General features: G+C 33.1%; 1 protein-coding gene across 1 annotated transcript in view; it reads right to left on the reverse strand.

Annotated features, from left to right (window-relative positions):
- The window catches only part of LOC118200426 (acetoacetyl-CoA synthetase-like), a 71,716-nt gene that overhangs the window by 37,853 nt on the left and 10,578 nt on the right, over positions 1 to 23,285 (reverse strand). The window contains exons 4-8 of the mRNA XM_085825548.1: positions 22,715 to 22,832; positions 18,875 to 18,985; positions 16,284 to 16,381; positions 14,721 to 14,835; positions 1,961 to 2,042 (exon numbers count right to left, since the gene is read on the reverse strand). Of these exons, the coding sequence (XP_085681674.1) occupies positions 1,961 to 2,042; positions 14,721 to 14,835; positions 16,284 to 16,381; positions 18,875 to 18,985; positions 22,715 to 22,832 (524 nt within the window). The remainder of the gene's footprint in view (positions 1 to 1,960; positions 2,043 to 14,720; positions 14,836 to 16,283; positions 16,382 to 18,874; positions 18,986 to 22,714; positions 22,833 to 23,285) is intronic.

The raw sequence follows: 23,285 nt of genomic DNA on the forward strand, positions 1-23,285 counted from the left end.
CTATCTACTGTGCTAAGATGTAATTTCGCTGGCTTGCTTTCTGTCTCAACAATATCAAAAATGTAAATCTTCTGTGGAAAGGCACAACTAGAGTGCCAAGTGATTGTGGCCACAAATATCAGTTGCGAATAAAAATGGAATTAAAACTGCCTCGACTGTTAAGTTCTTTAGATATTACCAAGTTAGCATTACTAGCATACTACGCAATCAAAATCTTCTTCAATATGGGTCTAATCACGCATCTACAATGTTCCGTCTTTTCCTTTTGCTTTTATTATGACATATATATATATATATATATTGTATTATAAAAAACAAACAAAAATTTTCTAATTTTAAAGGATTTAAAAATTTTATGTTGCGCGATTAGTAGGAGTAATAAACTTAATTTTCTATCCAGTCTTTCAGTGTTATAGAAGTCTAGTTTCATTCATCGCATACAGCTTCTTCTTTGGTAGCATCAAATGTACGAAAACTCTTAAAACCAAAGCGATTTATCGCCAGGTTTTATAATTATAAAAACATATGAAGTGTGTAAAAGAACCTTTTATTTTACTCAATAAAAGGTAGCAGAATGCATTACTCCTACTTACAGAACAGCCATAATTTATGGCGTAAATCAGAAACAATGAATTTATAATTATGACTAAGTTACTAAATTTAGCAGATAAACTAAACAGACACAAAAGGTGCAAGTTGGCTCTGCCCAAAGTCGACATTCCAAGACTAATGGCGAATATGACGCAAAGCCTCAGAATATTGCTATCAAGAGAATCCGTTAGCAAACGTGGACTACAGCAGGCGGAACACGTTCTGATTCTACCTGATATTTTAACACTTATTGTTATGCTGGGCTCAACGCGAACATTATCACGCTCTTACCAGGAATTCAGATAAGGCCGGTTAGGGAAATCTTACATAAATTTTCTCAGTTTTGTATCTCAAATGAATGAACCACAGAAGAATTAAAAGTGTAATCCCAAACCTGTGTACAAAATGTCTAGTAATATAAGCATTTACATATAAGATGTTGTAATGAATGAGCGTGACAGTAAATCATTGACAAGTTGGAGAATTTTGTGCGGGGATCAAGGCGCAGCCAATAGGAAAAGACGTTATTGATTTGCTGACTTCAGTCACGTGAGTGGTCATTCCACTAAGTGCTGTCTGGATTCTCAAACCTTCTCTATCTCTTTTCTACCTCATTTAAATACATGTGAATTAGGAATTTGCATTCTGGCAGGAAAACAGAAAGCGAGAAAGATAACAAAGCATTTAAAATAACTGGCTAGAGAAATTAAATAAAACGTCCAAGCTTCCATAAGTGATTGTCTTACTATAATCTTCGTCAAATTACATTAAAAATTTTCGTAATTTTTTTAAATGATTTATTTAGATAAAACCTTTTTAAAAATGCAGACTGTTACATAAGCTTCTCTAAAATCTTCTACATATATAGAAGAAATTATTTTGGTCAAATAAAAAACTGCCAAACCAAACAGTTATTTTGGGTCGAAAGAATTTTACAAAGTGGTTAAAAATAAGATCATATTACTACAATACTTTGAAAAACAAGTAAATATAGTAAATATAAACTAGTAAATATAAACTAATTTCATACTATTATAATTCATAAACATTTATTTAAAATGAGCAGCTGTTACATTTTTGATAGCAGTTCTAAAATCTTGAATGGAAACAAATTAAATCTAGTTACACAAACGTAGTTAACGAACTCGTCCTTAATCTTACTGGAAACTTCTTAGAGATTTCTTTAGATTATTTTCACTTATGTAGTATGGGTCCTTAAATTTATAAAATTTCACCCAGTTTTTTATCTATAGTGTCACCAATTTCAGGGGTAAGTACTTGGCAACAGTTATAACCAATTAGTGATACGAATTTTAATTATATAAATATCAATTACATCCATGGTTATATTAATAAAAATTGCATTTACCTGTTCTTAATTCTGCTTATATCTTTCAATTTCGATTCTTCCTTAGAAGGTACTATAACGATTTTTTCTAGACACGACATTTCTGTAAAGAAAAGGACAAATAGCAACGGAGTCTGCGTTATTATTTTTAAGAATAGAAATTTGAAAAATATGGGTACAAATTTAATTTCCTTCATTGAACCTCGACATGCCTTTCTAATAAAAGATTCTAAAAATTAGACAGAGATTTTATGTACAAAACTACAAACAGTTGAGTTCGAGAGCTTTATAAACATAAAATCTAGTTTTTGTATAGTCTCCATGGGACAAAGTATCTAAATAGAAAAATATTCCTCATGATGTGATAGGTTAAGGTGAGTATAAATCATTTACTACCGTTTTTGTGCTGAAGCTGCTTTTTAAATGTGTTCGAAAAATGCTGACACTTTTTTCCTAAATAGATTATTAAATTAGTTATTTATTTCTTCTCAAATACTTAAGCGAGTATTCATTTAAAGGCTTAGAGCTTTTGTATTTGATTAATTTGTAGGGTTTATATTTATTTTAACTAACATTTATTTTAAGTTTAAACTATCTTTCCTGTCAAGCCTTACTTTCCCCTGGAACTGCCAATGCCAGAATATGTAAATTTTAGTAGAACGCGCAAGGATTCAAATTATCAGCGGAAGTATTCTGATTTAAATAGAAGGAAACGAGTTCGGTGTGATATTCTTACTTCATGAGCGCGGAGGTAGTTAGCGAGAAATTGAAGAACCCCGCGTTTCGGCCTATGTGCTTGGCGGGAAGTAGTGGTAATCGTTCCAGTGAGCTTCAAGTCTGCTGAATTAGCAGCGGTATTGTAAAACGCGGTGAGTTAGTTATTTTAGAGAGCCTCGTAGTTAGAATCTTGTCTTTAGTTTCTTTTCAGGTTATTATTTTTATTTGACCGCCAAGTAGGCGCAGTCTGTGAGCGTCAAGAGCACGCAATTGTAATTTATTACGTTGAATAAAAAGGGACTTAAACTCTTCACAAGATTCTGTATCTTATCCAGTTGTCACAGTCACCTCTTGGTTGCGTGCAAGTTGGAGGCGCGCAACGTTATAAATTATCGAACAATTATCGCCCGAACAATTATCGAACTGAAATGGCCGAAAACTGGATGGAAGCCGCTGGACAACACCAAGAAATGACAAGTCAGTTAGAAGGATTTGGATACCTGGTCCAAACTTTGAGAGCGTCAATCAAGCCAAACGTCTATTTCGACGGAAAAAATTCGGTGTCGGTATTTCTAGAAGGTCTAGAAAACCACTTTCAGCTCTACCCTGTGCCTGAAAGACAAAACGTTGCCATCGCCACATCAGCACTAAGAGGACAGGCCGCGCTATGGTGGAAAAACATAGGCAAATTTTTATTAGGGGAATTTGGAAGCCCGACAAATATATTTGAAAATTTCAAAAAATCGTTAGTAAAGGCCTTCCCAATAGTGAAAGATCGCGCACGGCTGGAAGCCGAGCTATATAGTTTCTATCAACGAGATACAGCAGAATTGACGGACTTTATTCTACGAAAAATCAAGCTAACGGATATGCTGTATGGAAAGAAACCCGATGCGGAGATTATTGAAATAATATTACCAAGATTGTTACCCACTGTTCAAGACTACTTTGAAATTAGAAACCCAAGCACATTGCAGGAACTTTTCGAATTGGCGGTGAAGTTTCAAAATCGAAGAATAGCGGAAAAAGCGAGAGGGGAAACATATTCCCAAAGTACCCGAAGGAAATCTTCAAATGAGGAAACCAGAAATGGAAATCGCTCTTATGGGGGAAAGAACTATCAAGCTAACGCATCGAAACTCGAAGGTCAAGGCCCAAAAAGAAAATTTGAAAATAAACATCCGCGTACCCAGAAGACACAGATTGAAAGGAAAGCTTTAAACGAGTAGAGGGGCCTGTGAAAGGGAGGGTCCAGACCCCGGAAGTTGTAAAAAAACCCTCAAATAGACATTTAAACACGGTCATCGTAAAAAACTCAAGGCTACCAATTATACAAGTCCTGGTTGACGATGTACCAGTAGAAGCCCTCATCGATACAGGAGCAGAAGGAAATTTTATGAGTGAAAATTTCTTCAAAAAGAATTTTTATAGGGTACGACTATTTAAAACCAAAAATACGGAAATTATAGCGGCGCAAGGAAAAACATGTCACTGCATCGGGAAATTATCATTAAACTTACAGGTAAAAGAGGAAAGTCTCAAAGTATTAATTTTTGTCGTGAAAGATCTGCAACATTCTCTTATTTTAGGCATGGACTTTCTAAGGGCCGCTAGGGCCAAATTAAATTTTCAAGATAGTTCCGTGGTGTTGGAGATGGACCAGAGGTTGGTGGAACCTGTGGAGACACCGCAATTGGACATTAGCCATCTGAATGACCATGAAAGTAAAGCAATACAGCAAGTGGTGAGTAATTTTTCTCATTTGTTTTCAGAAAAACCAGGAAGCTGCCAAATAGTGACGCACAAGATTCAATTAAATGCCGAAAAACCTTGCAGGACTAAGCCATACCGTTATGACAAACAAAAAGACTTAATCATCGAAGAACATATTCAGGAGATGCTAAAGAATAAAATAATAACGCCCATAAATAGTGAGTACGCGAGTCCAGTCGTACTATGTAGGAAAAAGAACGAGTTTCCTCCTTCGGATAAAAGGGCTTGGAGGTTTGCTATTGATTACAGAAAACTAAATAGTATTACCAAATTTCCAGTTTACCCTTTGCCGGTTATAGACGAGATCATTAGACAGATCAAATAGACAAGATATATGTCTACTTTGGACTTAACGTCTGGCTACTATCAAATAGCTATGAGACCCGAAGATATACATAAAACCGCGTTTATAACAAAATCGGGAACTTATGCCTTTTTACGCATGCCTTTTGGGTTGTGTGGGGCCCCATCAACATTCCAAAGAGCTATGGACATTGTTCTAAAGCCTGTCCTAGGAAAGTCAACTTTAATTTATCTAGATGATATAATTATAACGAGTAGTACGTTGGAACAACACATTAATGACCTCGAACAAGTTTTTAAATTATTAAAAGAGGCCGGTCTTACAATTAACGCCTCAAAATGCAAGTTCGCAACTAAAGAACTTAAATATCTCGGTTATAAAATATCGCAAAAGGGTATAGAAACGCAAGATTCAAAAATAAAAGCTATTAAGAATTTCCCACCGCCCAACACCGCCAAGAAACTTTCTTCCTTCCTTGGGTTCTGTTCTTACTATCGATCTTTCATAAAAGATTTCGCTAATATTGTTGAACCACTCTTCAATCAGTAATCAAACGAAAAAGGGGCAAATTTACGTGGACAGCGGAAGCTAACACAGCTTTTGAAAGATTAAAAGAAGCGCTTATTAATGCCCCTGTTTTAAAATTCCCGGAGGGGGACGAAAACCTGGAAATTGCAGCAGATGCGTCAGACTATGCGGTGGGTGCGGTTCTTATGCAAAATAACCATCCTCTGGCATTTTTAATAAAACATTGAATCAGACACAAAGGAATTATACAGCTACAGAAAGAGAAACATTAGCCGTATTAATGGCTGTACACAAATTTCGAGTTTATTTCGGCAAAGCGCCAGTAACAGTCTTTTCGGATCATGCGGCTGTTGGTAGACTTTACTCGGGGAAAAACCTAACGCCCAGTTTAATAAGATGGGCTTTAAAACTCCAAGAATATAATATCAGAATAAAGTATAAACCGGGTAAGGAAAACAAGGTAGCTGACGCACTTTCTCGTATAAAACTGGACGATGAAGGAAATGAACTTAAATGTGCTGTTCATTTAATGTAATTTAACTTCAAAAATTTTAGATTCTAGAGATACGATTATCACTGAACTGAAAGCTGATCCTGAATTTGGAAATATCTATGCTTATTTGAAAGACCCCGAAAGCTTCGAGCACACAGATATCGATGCGATAAGAAATAGAGCAAAAAACTATGAAATAATAGATAATTTATTATTCTATACGAAAACAACAAACGAAAATCTTGAGTATAAGCCAGTCATCCCAGCCTCGCTTCGATTAAGCATTTTGAAGGAGTTGCACGAAGAAAAAACAGCGGGCCATCTCGGGATCAGAAAGACTATAAAAAGGGTACGCGAGGCGGTATATTTCAGGCAATTATACAAAATAGTAACGGCGTATGTCAGGTCCTGCAATCAATGTCAGTTAATAAATGATATTAATTACAGCCCGGGCGGGTACTTAAATAGCATTCGCGCTACATTTCCGAATGAAATTTTAGGCATAGATCTTCTTGGTCCCTTCCCCCAGAGCGAGTTAAATAAAAATCGTTTTCTTTTAGTAATAGTAGATCATTTTTCAAAGTGGACAGAAATTGTTCCACTTAAACGCGCGTCAGCCAAAACAGTCGCAGATGCATTCTTACACAGAGACATTTTAAAATACGGTGCACCGATAAAAGTCATTAGCGATAACGGAAAACAATTCATTAGTCAAATATTTGAAAACATATGCAATGGACTTGGCATACGCCATATCAAAATGGTTCCGTATAGACCACAAGCTAACATAGCAGAAAGAGTTAATAAAAATATAGTAAAAATAATTCGCAGTTACGTGAGCACACATCACAAGCGCTGGGATGGCTACATAAATGAATTAGCTTATGCTTTAAGAACGGCACATCATGATACTACGGGAAAAACTCCAGCAGAATTATTCTTAGGCCGAAAATTAATTACGCCTTTAGATAAATTATTCTTTGTGCAACAAAGAGAGCAGGAGTTTAAACAAAAAGATGTGCAAAAGTTGATTGATCAGGCGCTTAAAACCTCGGATACGGCAAGAAATAGGCAGAAACTATATTACGATAGAAAACGCCGTGAAGCAGATTTTAAAGTTGGGGATAAAGTATTGAAGCGGAAATTTTCTTTATCAAGTGCCCCAGACAATTTTACGGCAAAGCTAGCTCCAAAGTTTGAAGGCCCCTATGTAATTCAGGAAATCAAAGGGGTAGTATTATATCTTAAGAACGAGAGAGGGGAAATCTGTAAAGCAAGTCCCGACCAGGTGAAAAAATACTATAATCCAAATGATTTTGAAATCCTTAAAAGTTTCTTGCAGGACTAAAGTCTAAACGAAGTAGAAGGTCCAGAGACAATAACAACTATTCCACCACCCAAGAAACAGAGAACTGAAGACTGTCCTAGCCCTTCTACAACCCGGACGTCGGTATCAAAAAGAAAAAATAATTTTCAAACTCCAGCGTTTAAGAAAAACAAAAATACAGATGCACCGGGTAAAGAAACCGTGGTAAAGAGAAAAACACCACCTACAAAGGATAGCAGGAGAAATTACACATCAAGGAGAACGCGCACACGGCCACAGAGTCAGGTGCCAGCAAGGCCGCCGTTCCGGAAACTGAAACGCCAACAGGAGGCACAAAAATACGAGGAACAGAAGAAATTCAAGAAGGACTCCAGACCGGAGGACGTCAAGACCAGCCGTCCCAGGGAGAAACGGAAAGGCCAACAACCAGACGATTACTCCGTCAAGAGGCCAGCATGTAGAGGACGCAAAAGAAAAAGTCAGGTGGACGACACTCGGAGGGCAGTAAGGAGAAGATTAACATCCATGAAACTTCTAACTTGGGACCAATATTGCCAAAAACGAATGACGGAGTTTCAAGCATCGAAAACACAAAGATAAGTTAAAACCTTCTATAATTTTTTTTTTCTCTTTTGTTCCGAAATGTTATGCATAAGTACGAAGTTCTATGTTTTGACGAAAGTCAATATGTCTCGGTTGAGACTTAGTTTTGTTTTACTTTATTTAGCTAAGGCAAAAGTATTATTTTCTTTAAGTGTAAAAGCTAAAAACAAGCATTTTCTGTTGGTCGAAAGAATAATTCTGTTATGTTAAAGCCAAAATTTGGCCGAAGATAAAAATAATTTCGTATTCTTGTACTAATAAGAATTTTACTTTCAGTGCCGCCAGCTCGGCGAAGAATGAGTAAAGTAAAAATTTATTTTCTCTTATTCATTTTATGGTAAATTGTAAAAAGCATATGTATTAAAATTTTGTAAATGTATGTAAATACTTGAATGTTATGTAAAAGTAGAATTTAGTCTAGAAGCATAAAATTGTAGATGCTAAAAGTGAATGCTTAAAAGCAATGAAGTCAAAATTTAAGTAGTAAATTGTAGATAAAGTCATGCTTTAGAGCGAAAGCCTGCATGTTTAAAGATGAATGAGGGGGAAGTTAGAATGAATGTGTTTTGTAGGGTTCTCCACCTACTTTTGAATTTTTAAGACTATTAAAGTAGCTCATTGAGTTGTAGAATATCGAGTAAGGTGTGTCTATTTGGTCGTTGAATTCTAACAAATCATGGTGGTTAGGGGAAGTGTTGTAAGACTAAAACACGAATATTCCCGTTTGACACCACACACGGTGGAGAGCCAGGGTAAAGTTAAATTAATGCTTGAAAAATTGAATGAATGTGAATTAAGCAATAAGTAAGAAAAACGAATCGTTAAAAACAAAAATTTATTGTGTCAAGAAAGTGTAAATTATAATGTATGTAGAAAGATACTGATACTTATTCCTTCCAGATGCTGGAAGGTAAGACCAAGATTGATTGATGAAGTCCAGGAAAAGTTGCTGTAAGAAGAGAGCTTTACAACGATCAGCAGAATTGTAGTATACAATTTGTTACATAAGATTTTTTTTTTTTTTTTTTTTTTTTTTTTTTTTTGTGTAAACGAGGTTCTCGCCAGTTAGTTCAGAATTAGAGAAACTTACAACAGGTCGTTTGTAGGACCTGCTTCCAAGTTTTCCAAATTCTGGCAGCGGCAAATGTAGGGTTTATATTTATTTTAACTAACATTTATTTTAAGTTTAAACTATCTTTCCTGTCAAGCCCTACTTTCCGCTGGAACTGCCAATGCCAGTATATGTAAATTTTAGTAGAACGCGCAAGGATTCAAATTATCAGCGGAAGTATTCTGATTTAAATAGAAGGAAACGAGTTCGGTGTGATATTCTTACTTCATGAGCGCGGAGGTAGTTAGCGAGAAATTGAAGAACCCCGCGTTTCGGCCTATGTGCTTGGCGGGAAGTAGTGGTAATCGTTCCAGTGAGCTTCAAGTCTGCTGAATTAGCAGCGGTATTGTAAAACGCGGTGAGTTAGTTATTTTAGAGAGCCTCGTAGTTAGAATCTTGTCTTTAGTTTCTTTTCAGGTTATTATTTTTATTTGACCGCCAAGTAGGCGCAGTCTGTGAGCGTCAAGAGCACGCAACTGTAATTTATTACGTTGAATAAAAAGGGACTTAAACCCTTCACAAGATTCTGTATCTTATCCAGTTGTCACAGTCACCTCTTGGTTGCGTGCAAGTTGGAGGCGCGCAACGTTATAAATTAAATACAGTAATTTCAAAATTCACGTGAAAATATTTTATTTGCTGGAAATTTTGCTCTTTCAATGAAGCTCAATACCACAACGTATTCTGCACTTCTTAAATCCTTTTATAAATTCTCCAAAAAGCCCTTCGTTATATATTTAATTCAGTATCACAAATTAATACTCTATTATGGAATAAAATTTCTCATAATAAATAAAGCTTTTATATTATTGTTAGAAATTTTTTAACTATACAATAAATGGTTGAAGTGAGTTTCGCTAATCTGAAAACTTAATTAAGAAATGGTGAAGTAATCTAGAATAAGATGGAATAACTAATGTGGAAAGGCGGTAAATCACAATTTTTCTATAATTTAAAAGTAAATATGCAGTCCTATTTTATGATATGCATGCGTGACCATAGTATATTTGCATGTATATTTCCATAGTATATTGCGTGTATATTTGCATGTATATTTCGCATGTATATTTGCATGTATAACTGGCAACGATTTTAGCTGTATATTTGCGTGACGATAGCATATTTCACTTTTAGTGAAATGATATGTGAAGTTGTTGTGTACCTTTTGCATAATGTAATAATAAAATGTAAAGCAGCGAAAGTAAGAATACGGAAGTGAAAAAGTAAGAATGCAAGTCCATTTAACAATGGGTTATCTATCTAATTCCAATCTAATTTTACGAGATATCACCAAACTGGCAACGATTTTGGCGACTAATTTTTGTCGCCAAATGTGGTGTTTAATTGCGAAGAGTCGCCAAACTCAGTGAGCATTTCGGTTTGTAACATTTGAGTCCTGTCGCTGAATCATCGTAATAGATATTGTAATTGAATAATTGTAGTTGATGTTTCGTATAACTGTATTTGGCACTCATATTCCTTCCAGTTATTTCGAGAAGCAGAAAGTACTAAAAATATCTCAGCGGGTACAGTCTTTCTATCCTAAGAAAAGCTTTCACCAGTTAGTCTGCAGCTGCCTGTTGCCATAGAAAGATGCTTTGACCCATTTTACGTAGGGGTGTCTTGAAGACGAAAGATAACTCTTTTTCCCTCAGCCAACAGTCGCCCAAAACAAAATAACAATAAAGCATTTCTTGCTTCGACCCTATTTGAAATGTACTAGCCTTGTTGCTATAGCGACCGCCACCCGCCAGACACTATGGCGGGAACTATTCTTCTCGTAGACAGACAGTAAAGACTGGGGAGAGCATCTGTCCTGAGTAGTTGTTGTTGTGGATTATTAGTTCAGCATAAGGTCGGAGTATTGAGAAATCACCGAATTAGCTTTGCGTTAGATGCGCTTTGACTTGTATTGTGTTTAATGTTTTTAGTAGTTTGAAGTGTAACTACTGATTGCGTTCTGCGCAAAAAAGAAAAAAAAAAAAAAAAAAAGATTAAAAAGTCTGAAAGGTTAAAGATTTTAAATTACGTTAAAGGGGCGTTTTTTAACATTTTTTTTAACATTTATTTGTCAAATATCACGTTCTTCGCACTTAAACCATAAGATTCAGTTCAAAAGCAATATCGCAAAATAGTTTTAAAATGAGCATATCCTTTAGAATTATCGATACAGAGGCTCGCGCGCTGGAGATAAAAGTGTTTTTCTGTACAACGTTGCCATGGCTCGCTTTGAAATCTTTGAATTCGTTAATCAAAATTCGTTAAAGTTTTACAAAATAGGAAATCGATATTAAATTCCAAATTTCAAATTTGGTCTTCCAAATTTGAAATTTGGAATTCCAAATTTGAAATTTGAAATTTGAAATTTGGAATATTAGTAGGAGGATTACGGCATTCAAAATTCGATGGCTCTAGGTACCGTTGTTTTATCACAATGCGAGAAATATACATACATTTATGAAGATTTGTCATTATTTAATTTCTTGAAATGCAGTACTCTAACATTTGGTGGCAACATTTTGAAAAGTGATTCGCCGTTTATAGTGATTCAACGCAAAATTGCAAAACGAAAACAATAGTCCTTCAGGGACAAAGCCCATTTGGAATAAAAACGAACAGTTTATATCTCCCGTTCTTACTGGGCCGGACGAAATTCAACTTTCTTTTTCCATGTCTCGAAAGCGTGACTTAGGATATGCATTAGTTTTATATATCTCACTGTTCTAATATAACACTTTTATCACAAAATCGGAATTTTTCTGAAGTGCCATGCCAATCGTTTTCTATATTTCGATTCTGTAACTTAAATTATGCCAAACTGCCAAGTTTTGCAAAAATTGCACTAGCAGTTTTTAAAAAATTAACTCTTAAAATTTTAGCTCCTCAGTGTTAATTGAATTTGATATATTCTTATGGATTTGGCATTTAAATACTTAATAATAGATGAATTATAAGTTGAGAGCAGTGCAGCGCGTGACGAATATCAAAGAAAAACTAACCCGGAAAAATTAAAAATGCAAGAGCACGTGCATTTAACATTTAATAAATAAATATCTCTTTTTGATTTCGAGAAAATACCAGAAAATTCTCGCGCATTTAAAAAGCTTATATAAAAGCAACATAAAAAACTCTCACTTCGTTATTTCAAGATGCATTGGCTGTGGACAGTTCACGGGAGGGTGACCCCCACCTGACTACCACTGTCCAATCTGTGTTTTACAGCAACGATGAATTTGAATATTTTGTTTAGCTAATCTGTTGCACTTAGTTGTGCCATTTGTCTTCATTTAGATCGCGATATTAGTTTAATTATTCCAATCTGGATAACCTGTTTCAAAACTTGATAATTATTAATATATCCAATATTTCTCATTGCACGCGTAAGCTGCTTTGCTCGGAGTCTCAAAATTTCACAAAATTTGACAAGTTTCGCCTAGTTGGCGCGGCGTAAATCGCCTTAATAAAAACTTAAGTACCAACGACTTTGGGCAATTTACCAACAGAGACGGTTAAAGTAGCGGTTGGCTACTAATTGCCGCCTAGCCATTGACTCGATTTCGATTTCGATTTCTCTCTCCGTTATTTAGTTATTAAGAAGGTTTTTTTAGAAAACGGCTCTTGTTGACTGTAGCGAATTCGTGGATTAGCTTTCTCTAGCTGTTTTGAATTAAGTTCTGTTGAACGTCTGAGTTGTTAAAAGATAACTACTGTAAGATATTGTAATTCTGAACGAATATCAGAGGTAAATTTAAACATTTTGTTTCATTTGTTGTGATAATAATACATTTTTGTTCATTTTTCATCGGACTTGCGCATTTAGTTCATTAGTATGCACGCAACAATATATTTATTAATATCTCTTTCTTTATTAAACTTATTTTATTCTTCTTTTCATATTTCGAAATATAGATTCATTCCACATAAAATTCGCCCATTTTTTATGATTTATTTTTAAAATCTGTATTTTTATAAATTTTTTGAAAAAAATTTTAAATTATAACCTATAAAACTTTTGCCATCATCTTAAAGTAGATGCATTTCTAAGCGCACCTGCAAAAAATTAGAGTTTTTTCTTCAAACTTTCCTTCAAAATATACGTGAATTTGCATTTTGGCGAGTTTCGAAATTTGGCGTATTTATTATAAGAGATAATGACGAAAATGTGGTTTACGCACTTTGTTAAAATTATTTGAAATTATGAACGATGACTTTTTTCCGCTCGTGGACAATGAAAAAAGGAAAAGAGAATGGGTTGCTATACATTTAAAAGAAGTTCGCCAAGTGAATTGTACTTGGCTGAAACTGAAAAAAATACGCTAAGATAAATTCTTAAATTTCTCACCAAAAATTACAAAATTTTATATTTAGGCATATTTTGAGTCTTAGACTCAAAATAAGGGGAAAAACTGGTATATTATTTCAGAAAAAGTGCGATTTCGTGTCAAAGTAGCTATGTTGGAACAACGTTGTGTATTAATATACGCATATCCTAAGTCAAGCTTTTGCGACATGGAGAACGCAGTTTGAATTTCGTCAGTCGACCCAGTAGAAGGGGAGCTATAGAAATGTCCTTTTTTTCTCCCGTAGTGTACCTTTTGATACTGTGAACATCTGTAATAGTATTTTTGTGGAATATTCCAAAACTCTGGTGTATTTCTTTTGACATAATAAATTTTATCATCAGAGCAGTATGCATTCATTCTATTGTAAACCCGTAAGTACGCAACAGTATCAATTCAGTTTGGGCTAAACAGAATCTTTGGGATATAAGTAAACTTGTAAAAGTAAACGGATGTAAAAAATATTTCAATAAATGATTAAAAATTTCTTAAAATGCATTGAAAGTACATTTTTTCTATTCCATTACAAGGTTCCTTTCTTACCATCCATGACATCTGAAATCGCCAAATGTAGGTTATTGAGTGAAATGCTATTTGTTTGGGCAATTGCATATGAGTGTTTCTTTTTAATGAAATTTAAATGCAAAACACGTTAAAAATGGAAATGTTGAAAATAATGTGAGATTTTAAATGAGTTAAAAACTAACATTATTATTGAAAATTATGTGTGCAAAGAATAAGCCATTTCTGAATTTAATGAAAATAAATAAGGTTATCCAAAAGCATTTTTTTTAAATCAATGCACCACAATTAGTTGAAAGGAGTGGGATTTTATATAGCGATTCTTCTGTAACTAAGACCTATATAGATTTATGTTTTATTGTACAAAATATATCTCTCTCGTAGTTTATTTAATACATATTACTTGATATTTAGATTGATTTTTAATAATTCCTTTAATATTCTCTATATTCCTATTGCATGAGTTTTATAATTTACCGTTGTAAATGTAATATTTAAACGTATCTGTACAGATGAAAATAATAAGATTCCTCTCGTAGCAACTGAAGAATATTTATTACGTTTGAATGGATATAAAAATATTTAAGATTTATTATTCTAAATTAATTTAAATATGAATGAGCACAATCTTGGCTTAGTGTAATTTTAACTGCAAACACAAGCTGGAGAAAATATATTTGGGGTTCAAAATGACATTCTTTTTTAATACTTTATTACCTATAAATCATTTTATAGAAATAACAGTGTAACTACAGATGCATTTTGGCAGTGTCCGTAAACATTGTGTAATGTATTCTTCATATACTTTCACATAAAACTTTAGGCAACATTTTATTAATTAAGAATTTCTGATTCAGTTTTGAATGGGCCATGTAAGTGCATAAATATCCTCGTGGGTTTAAAACAACTATGCTGTATGTATTATAAGTTCTAAAAAAAGATTTTATTTTTTTTCTTATTCTATATGTTAATCTCTCAGTGTAAACAGTTTTAATCTTTACAAATAAATTTCAACTTAAATAAAGATTTTAAATGTACAGTTTTTGTCGTTCATTTTCCTTACCTTCAGATATCCGTACTAATTTTGATAGCATTTCAATTTCTTCCTTATTATGTTGATACCTGTCCATTGTGAAAAGTATCCTAGGCTTTACCAACCTGAAACGATTGATGACTGCCTGAAATGTAATAACAAAATGTCCTTGTTATATATTTATTATAAAGTCCTTGTTATATATTTGTTATATATAAAGTTATATATTTATTATAACAGGATTTATGTCTAAGTGTTTTTCTAAATCTTCCAAGAAAGTCTTAATATTTTATTTTGAACTTCAATAATCTAAATGATTTCTTTAAATTTTTTTCATTTCAATCTGATATGTTTCAAACCATGTAACAATTCGTATATTAAAAGCAGTAAATGATTTCAAACGTCCTGTCCAGTTCATAAAGTTATAAATGTAAATTATGAACTGATACATTTGTATTACATGTGCACATTTTGTATAGGAGCATCAAAATATGAGATTATTAAAGTTCATGATTATGATTGTCTCTTTGGGCTTAATGTCAAATCTGAAAGCTTAGAGATTTTTTTAATATCCTTTTTTCATTGTATTATTGGTATTGTGCGGAACATGTTTACCGTGTAAAAAGAGAAAACGGTAAACGTAGCACATGCATACTATGCATTGGGTATAGTACCATAGCAGTAAATCAAATTTTATTATTTTATCAGTTATTATGAAGAAACTGATTAATATTACTTAAAAAAATATCTTAAATATTCTATATTATTAAAATCATTAATATATTTTTAAATATTTAATAAAATTATTATTAATTTTTGTTAATATTTTATTATTATTATTATTCTATACCAAAACTGGACCGCTCCGGCTTATGGGACCTATAAATCTCTTTTATTTGTGTATTGGTTAACTTTGCGCTGGTTTGTTTAGTTTAAAATATGCTAGGTATTAAACTAGCATGTGGTATAAGCGAAAGCACTCTTTCATAAGGTTCAAGGGCTACTTGCTGTAGTTCATAACGCTAGCATGGCAGTATTGCAAGTATTCTTCTTTATATTTATAATCTTTATAATATAATCTGTATATTTTTTCCTGTATTATATAATATGTAACACATTTTTGCAATGTGATAAAGAGAAATCTTCTCTTTGGAAGACCTCCTTTTTTGAAACCTTCTTTTGAATATTCTTTTTGAAATACTTTAAAGCAATATTAAACGCTTTTTAAGGGGGATAATATAGTATTAAGTTGTGTAATTAAAAAAAAGTAACTTACGGAGACATTTTTACTTGCTTTTCTTGTGAATTTATTTGAAACACAGAAGAATTTGAATTTTAGCATAGTTAAGCTTGATGTAAATAAATACCACATTATTATTTGCTTCCTCTTAATCAACCAAATAATTATTTAACAACAATTTTATTTTGCAACTGCCATAAATAAACAACATCTTGTTGTCATTATGAGTCTGATGTTTTATTATTAATACATGAAGAAGAAAACAACGTACAGTTGTCATCAATTAGACTAATCTTCTGTGAAATGTTGGAATCATATCTAAAAGAAAATTTCGTTATTAAATAAACGCTTACCTGAGCCCCTAACTGCGGCAAAGCTCCTGTAAAAATAGCTCCGATGCTCGTCACACCAAGCATGGAGAAAACTGCTTCTTTTCTATTAGACATGTAGCCTAGAATCATAAATTTCAGTGTATATCAAAGGTTTAAAATTAAAACTCATTATTTAACCAATTTCCATTTTCAAGACTTTCTAAAAACTAGTTCAACTTTATTTTGCTTTTAGAAGTACAAAATAAAATATTAAATATAAAATATATAATATATGTATTTTTTTACAATAGAAATCATTAGAATTAATATATTTAAGTGAGATTAGAAGAAAGTTTTTAGTATAGATATTAATCTGTAACATGTCGTTGGATGTACACCGCACAAAAAAAAAAAGAAAAAAAAAAGGTGAGGGACAGTTCTATATCTTCCGTTCTAGTGGGCCGAATGAGGAAATTCAAATTGCATTTTTCGTTTCTCGAAAGCGCGACTTAATATATATATAGTGTATTTATATATAGCCTTGTTATAACATAGGTATTTTGACATAAAATCGGACTTTTTCTGAATTAGCATACCCATGTTTTTCCATATTTCGATTCTACGACTCAAATTATGGCTTTATCTTGGCACATTTTTTTTTCAGTTTGCTTCAAAAATAATTAATCTATCGCACATCCTAATTTATATTTTCCTTTCCCTTTTTTCTTTGTACACGAGCAGAAAAAAATTATCATCTTTCATACTTTCAAATAATTTTGACAAAGTGCGTAAATCACATTTTGCGTTATTATCGCTTAAAACAAACATACCAAATTTCAAAACTTTCCAATACGTAACTTCACGCATATCGTAGGAAATTTTGAATAAGAACTCTAATTTTTTGCAGGTACGCTTAGAAATAGATCTACTTCAAGATGATGGTAAAACGTTTTTCGAAATATTTATAAAAAATATTTTAAAATACAAATTTAAAAAATAAATCATAAAAATGTGCGAATTAAGCCTAAATTTCGAATTCTGGAAGTAATGATCAAGTAAGTTTAATAAAAAAAAGAGATATTAATAAATATATACCAAATTCAATTAACAATGAGGAGCTAAGATTTTGAGAGCTAATTGTTTTGATGATGATGTCGTGTCTATGACAAAGTACAATTATATAGCTTCAAAGCTGTCAAAGACAGCTTTGGGCAACCTCGGCAGCTCTATCAGTATAAAGTAGGTCTACTGGGTCTTCAATGCCGATGTTAAACAGTCTGGCCTGGATTGCTGGGAAGCTGAAGATGTGATGGCAAGACAGTGGGATGTCATCTGGGCAATGAGGACAAATGTTGGTGTAACTACGCTGTCCGTTACACCAACATTTGTCCTCATTGCCCAGATGACATCCCACTGTCTTGTCACTGTCTGCAGAAATCCTCATCCCTTTTAAGTGATTTGTCCTAAGTCTGGTTATGATAGTCGATATGGCTCTGTCACAGTTCAATTCCGGGATGGAGTTTCCTTTAACTTGACCGATTAGTCTTTGGCTGGCAACTGCATTGGCATCAACGAGGGTTAGGCAGAAAAACTACTTGTGCGATTTGTACAAAACTTGGCAGTTTGGCATAATTTGAATCGTAGATTCGAAATATGGAAATGAATTGGCATGACATTTAAAAAAGTCCGATTTTGTGTCAAAATGCTCATATTAGAACAAAGCTATATATAAATCTAATGCATCCTAAGTCGCGTTTTCGAGACATGAAGAACGCAAGTAGAATTTCGTCAATCGGCCTAGTAGAATGGAAGATATAGAACTGTCTCCCCCTTTTTTTGCAGTGTACTTTTGAAATATAACCTCCACAGGTAAGCACAAAATTTAATATTAACAATACACTTCATTAAATAAGTTATTAGCTTATCAAATGCAGAGGGATTCAGATATTGGTAAGTAATCCAAGGATTTACTATAATGAAATAGATATAATGCAGCGCGTGGTAGGGAAGAAAGACGGGCAGAATTAATATTGGAAGTAAATATTTAGCCATCTATAGCCAGGGTCAAAGTCAGCGTCATAAGGCTTCCAAGTTCCCGCGAAATGTCGTGTTGTGCCACTGTTACAGTAATAATCATAGCCAAAGCAGTATTGAAAAAGATTAAATAATTAATACTACCTTGATTTCATTCACATGTAAGAAATCAGTTACATATCAAAAATTAATTATTCAGGATTTCCAGCCATAGATGCTATTTCAGTACAATATCCATATGCTAATCTAATAAAGCGCGTCTCTCAGTGAAATCGTGAATGAAATAATAACCACTTGCTAAAATATCCCCCCTTCTTTCGCTCTTCATTTTTATTAACTGCTGTCGTTTGCAAATACGCCTAGTTGTTTGACTTTTATAATTTTTGAAATTTCTATAGGTTTCAGAACACATTCATGACCTTTAACATACAGTATTAAACATGTTACATCAATTTCAGAAACGTATGCGGTCATATATTTTCCATCTAAAAATTCGATGAATAATTAAAAAGTAATTTTTAACATATTTAATTAAATTTTTTTAACATATATAATTTTTTAACACCGAGCTTCAAAGAAAGAACATTCAAGCTACGTACAAGCCGCAATATCTCCCTTTTTCAATCCAAACTTCCGGAGAGCTGCAGCATATAATGTGGCCTCTTCATACATTTCAGCATATGTAGTCCTTGTCACTCCACTTTCCTCACCTCAGGGAAAAATAATAAATTAATTAATAACAAGAAACAAACAGTTGTATAAATAATTAATATAATAATAAAGAGAGAATAATATGAAAATAGTTCTTGCATTTTCAAATGGTAATATCGTATTAAAATTTATAGATAATGATTCTACCAGAATTTTTTAACTAAATTCATAAGAATTACAATATTATTAAAACAATAATCATCATTCAGCATTCCATGTACCATATAATTCCGCCTAAAACGTGCATCGGTGTATAACGCGCCTCTATAATTTAAAACTATGTTTTTTAATTTTTAGGCATATTTGTCATATATAACGCACACTCTATTCGTTGTGAAAAACCTTAAAGATACGTGTTAGAAGCTGTTATCTTTTGAGTGTGTGTGTGTGTGATTAATGGCAAAGCCTCGAGGGCTATCTGCCTAAGAGGAGGGATGCCTTCGTGGAGGACTTTCTAAGGGAAACTGGCTCGTATACACGTTACACATGGGGAAAACCACGAAAACGCCCATGCAGCCAGCCCGTTCGCGGGATTCGAACCTCGGACCGAACTACCAGTGTTCAGCGACTTTACCGCTCGGCCGCTGGTGGGCTGTTATCTTTTGAAGGTGTTCATTCGAAGATTTTTGGCAGGCTTTTGAATAATAATATGCTGAACTGACAAGCTATAAGGGGAATAATATGTGTGTATGGATGTGTGTGAGGGGGGATAAATGCTTGACAGAGTAAATAATTCTGCAAAGAAAGTGATTTGTATTCAATGCGAATGTGCACAAGAATGTTATTATAGGGTTTTCGAGGAAAGGAAGAAATAATTTGGGATACGAATGTACTTCTGCCAAGAACGAATTCACGTAATTAGGGGTGAATGTTTTCTCTTTCTGTAATCATTTGAAGCCCTGATTTGAAAGTGAATATCGAAGGCTTTAGTAAATCGCATTTGCTTTAGCTGAAATATAGTTGAGTTAGTATTTCTTTTCGTAGTAAATATGGTTTCTGCCAAACGAAACGTAGTGCTAGTTTAAAGTGCAAACTGATTCAACTTGCGAAAAATTTGAAATCGCGTTGCAGCAAGGATGTTTGAAACTTGTAATAGTTCATCCATATATGAGTGGAAGAAAAAGGAAATTATAATAATTAATATGCCAAAGAATGGATATGTTGTGAGGAAAAAGATAACGAAATGGCTTATCCTAGAACAAAGTTGAGAATGGGCCCTAGACAATCGCCAGTAACAGTAACTAGGCACATGTAAAATTCAAATGTGCTCATTCTTTAATTTTTAAATATATTATTTTTATATTCGCCATATAAATGCGCTTTCACAAATTCCGATCGAATCTTTTGTATTACAATTGCGCGTGTTATACCCTGGAATATACAGTACATTCCCAGTGTCTTCCTTAAAGTTCTGCTTGCTGTTACACAAACTAAGAATCTTCCATGAATGCTTTTTAATTGCTTTTTTCTCTCCCGCGAGACTTTGAAATACTGTTAATATTATGTCCTGCAATACACACTTTCGTTCAGCAGATGTAAAATAATACTGAAGATGTTAAACCTAGCAAGTAAACGAAATATAGTACTATTTGGGTGAGAGACAATCAATGATTAATACTTGAATGCATTAACGATAAAGGCCAGCAGACCGAGTGAAAATTAATTAATTCTTCGTGACTCTTCCGGACTTTAAAAAGTTGGATTTAAACGGTCAGGTATTACTTCTTTATGAAACAGGAATCTACAGTTTTACCTTTCATACAAATATCCATTGTGAATTAATGCCTAAAATAAAGTAAGAGAAAAATATGCCAAATACAGTGCTAATTCGAATCTTCTAAAACCGAAATTTCTGTAATTAAATTAAGACAAAGAGGAATATATATTATCAAAGATGCATCCAAAATACGGAGATCTAACGAAGGGAATCAGGGAATCTAACGTATCATGTAAAGATAGGTCATCTGCGATATTTGGCCGCGTAATGAGTTGTCTCTTGGGTAACTCACCATAAAACAACAATCCAAAAACGTTGGAGAAACCCGCGAAACACGTTTCTGCGCCAATAAATTAATGATGTAATGTCAGTACATAGGCTAAAAATTTAAATAAAATTATGATATGTAGTATTAAAATGTTTATAGCATTCTGATTGCAAAACGTCTTATAAGAGTTTCCGAAAATTTTAAATTACATCAAGTTACACTATCCAGTGTCCTATAAACGACTATCGTGAATTTATTAACCATTCGACCTACTCAGTGCACTTCTGCTCAGGATGTAAGATTTCTAACGCATTTTCTGTGTAGCCTCGCAGGTAACCAATTCTAAGAATATTGTCATTCTGGAAATGTAATATCATCAATTTATCTTTCAAATTTTCTTGGTATTCAATTAAAAAATACTGAGCGATTCAAGAGTATTAAAGGCGCATTTTTTAATATTTTAATATTTTGTTTTGTACTTATATATGTATTGATGTAGTTTAAAACTTATTTAAATCTAACATGCAGCTATAGTTAAACGTATCTTAAATTATCGCACTTGGAGTTTGTATTGTTATTTGCAGTATCGTAATTAACAAAAGGTGTTTCTAAAGCCATATAATAAATGTCCCAATAAAGAATAGTTTGATTTTAAAATAAATTTTACATTTAGAAGAAATCAAGATTAAAATTCTATATAACAAGTTTCAGAAGATGTACGTGATTATCCGTGATATGTCTGTTGCACAAAAGTCAACAGAGTGACAATGAAAGTATTTAAAATCAAACGAATAAAATTAAAAGCATTTCTTAAGACAAACTTTCAGCAAAAATTCGCAATTAAAAGAGAATAGTGATTTTTTAATCTAGTAGGCCCAGTATATATTATAAATGATAGATATTAAAAAAATTTATTAATAGTCAGTTATATATTATAGAAACAAATTAAAGTATTGGATAGAAAAGTGGAAAGTGCAATGTGATGCAATGACTCTTACATCTCTTTTAACTTTTAAACTTCTAGAAAACGTCTTAAGGCATTTTAAATTATTCATGCTTTTGTTTTAATATTTTAAACTCTCTAACGGTAGTATATGGCCCTCCCATGACGCCTAAAGCAGGACTAGTAAGAAGATTTTCATTCTTTTCTCGTTTACTACAGATTTTGAATCATCTTAGAGGATGCAACTTCTTCGTAGCATGGCAATCTTTGTATTCGGAATATGGCATTACTTTAAACCTAGGAATAAGATTAAAGTTAGGCGATTGGTTTCATTATGCACTCATACTATAAATCCTGTTTTATTTCGGAACCAGATTTAAATAAATATATTTTCTTGCACCAACCATTTATCGTCAAAATAGAATCTTTAAGCATATTTCGAAAGAAAGTGCTTATGAAGTAAAAGGGACAATTGATTTAACAGAGTAATGTGCACATTTCAATATGTATGGTGTGCGAACCAGGTCGAAAAAGACTCTTAGGATACATTTAATCACTTAATAAATCCTTAAGAGATAGCTGGGGAACCTTAATAAGACCTTGAAGGATTAAATTCATATGAAGAATATAACATATTAAGAACCGTTAAACCGCAATTTTCAAAGGTACTAAAAGCAAAAACACGCACACTCTCTGAGATTGAAATATAAAAGAATATTTAATAAAATAGAGCATTTTTACTTTTAATTTAGTTAAAGAATTTTTATTATTATGAATGTAAAAAGTTAAGAAACTCCTACCTGTTGATATCAAAGCTATGTGATCATCTCGGAACCTCAAGAGATTTTCTGCAAAGTTAAGCCTTGCTCCCTCGAACCAAGGAGGTGAATCCTCCATCGGTATGCTCAGATCAATCACCTAGAATGTAAGCCAAATAAAATAGAATGTTTAAGTACTTATATAATCTGCTTTGCTGAATGCATCCTATAACTTCATAACTAGTTTAAAAAAGCTCCCTCATTAAAAAATTACTAAAACTGTTTAGTGCGTTGTAACAACTTTTCTTATTCATCAATAGACTGACTGAATGGCAATAAATTGTAAATGAAAAATCTATGTATCAAAAAGAAAGAGGGAAGAAATCGAATTCTTCTATAGTAACTCTAATTTTTTGCAAAAGCAGAGTGAGATTAACTAATAAATCCATAAAATAAGTTTTAGAGAAATCTGTACAGAGCAAGAAAAGCAGTGAGACATAATCATACAGTAGCCTTGAAACTGTTTTCAAGTGAAAGAATAACAGATATCCCCTCATCTTCTTCATAGTATATTAATTTTAAAAAAATCTGATGTGTACACCACACGATTTCC

The sequence above is a fragment of the Stegodyphus dumicola genome, chromosome 10, assembly GCF_044657685.1.
Source record: "Stegodyphus dumicola isolate Sdum_Otavi_A_Nest chromosome 10, ASM4465768v1".
NCBI lineage: Eukaryota > Metazoa > Arthropoda > Arachnida > Araneae > Eresidae > Stegodyphus > Stegodyphus dumicola.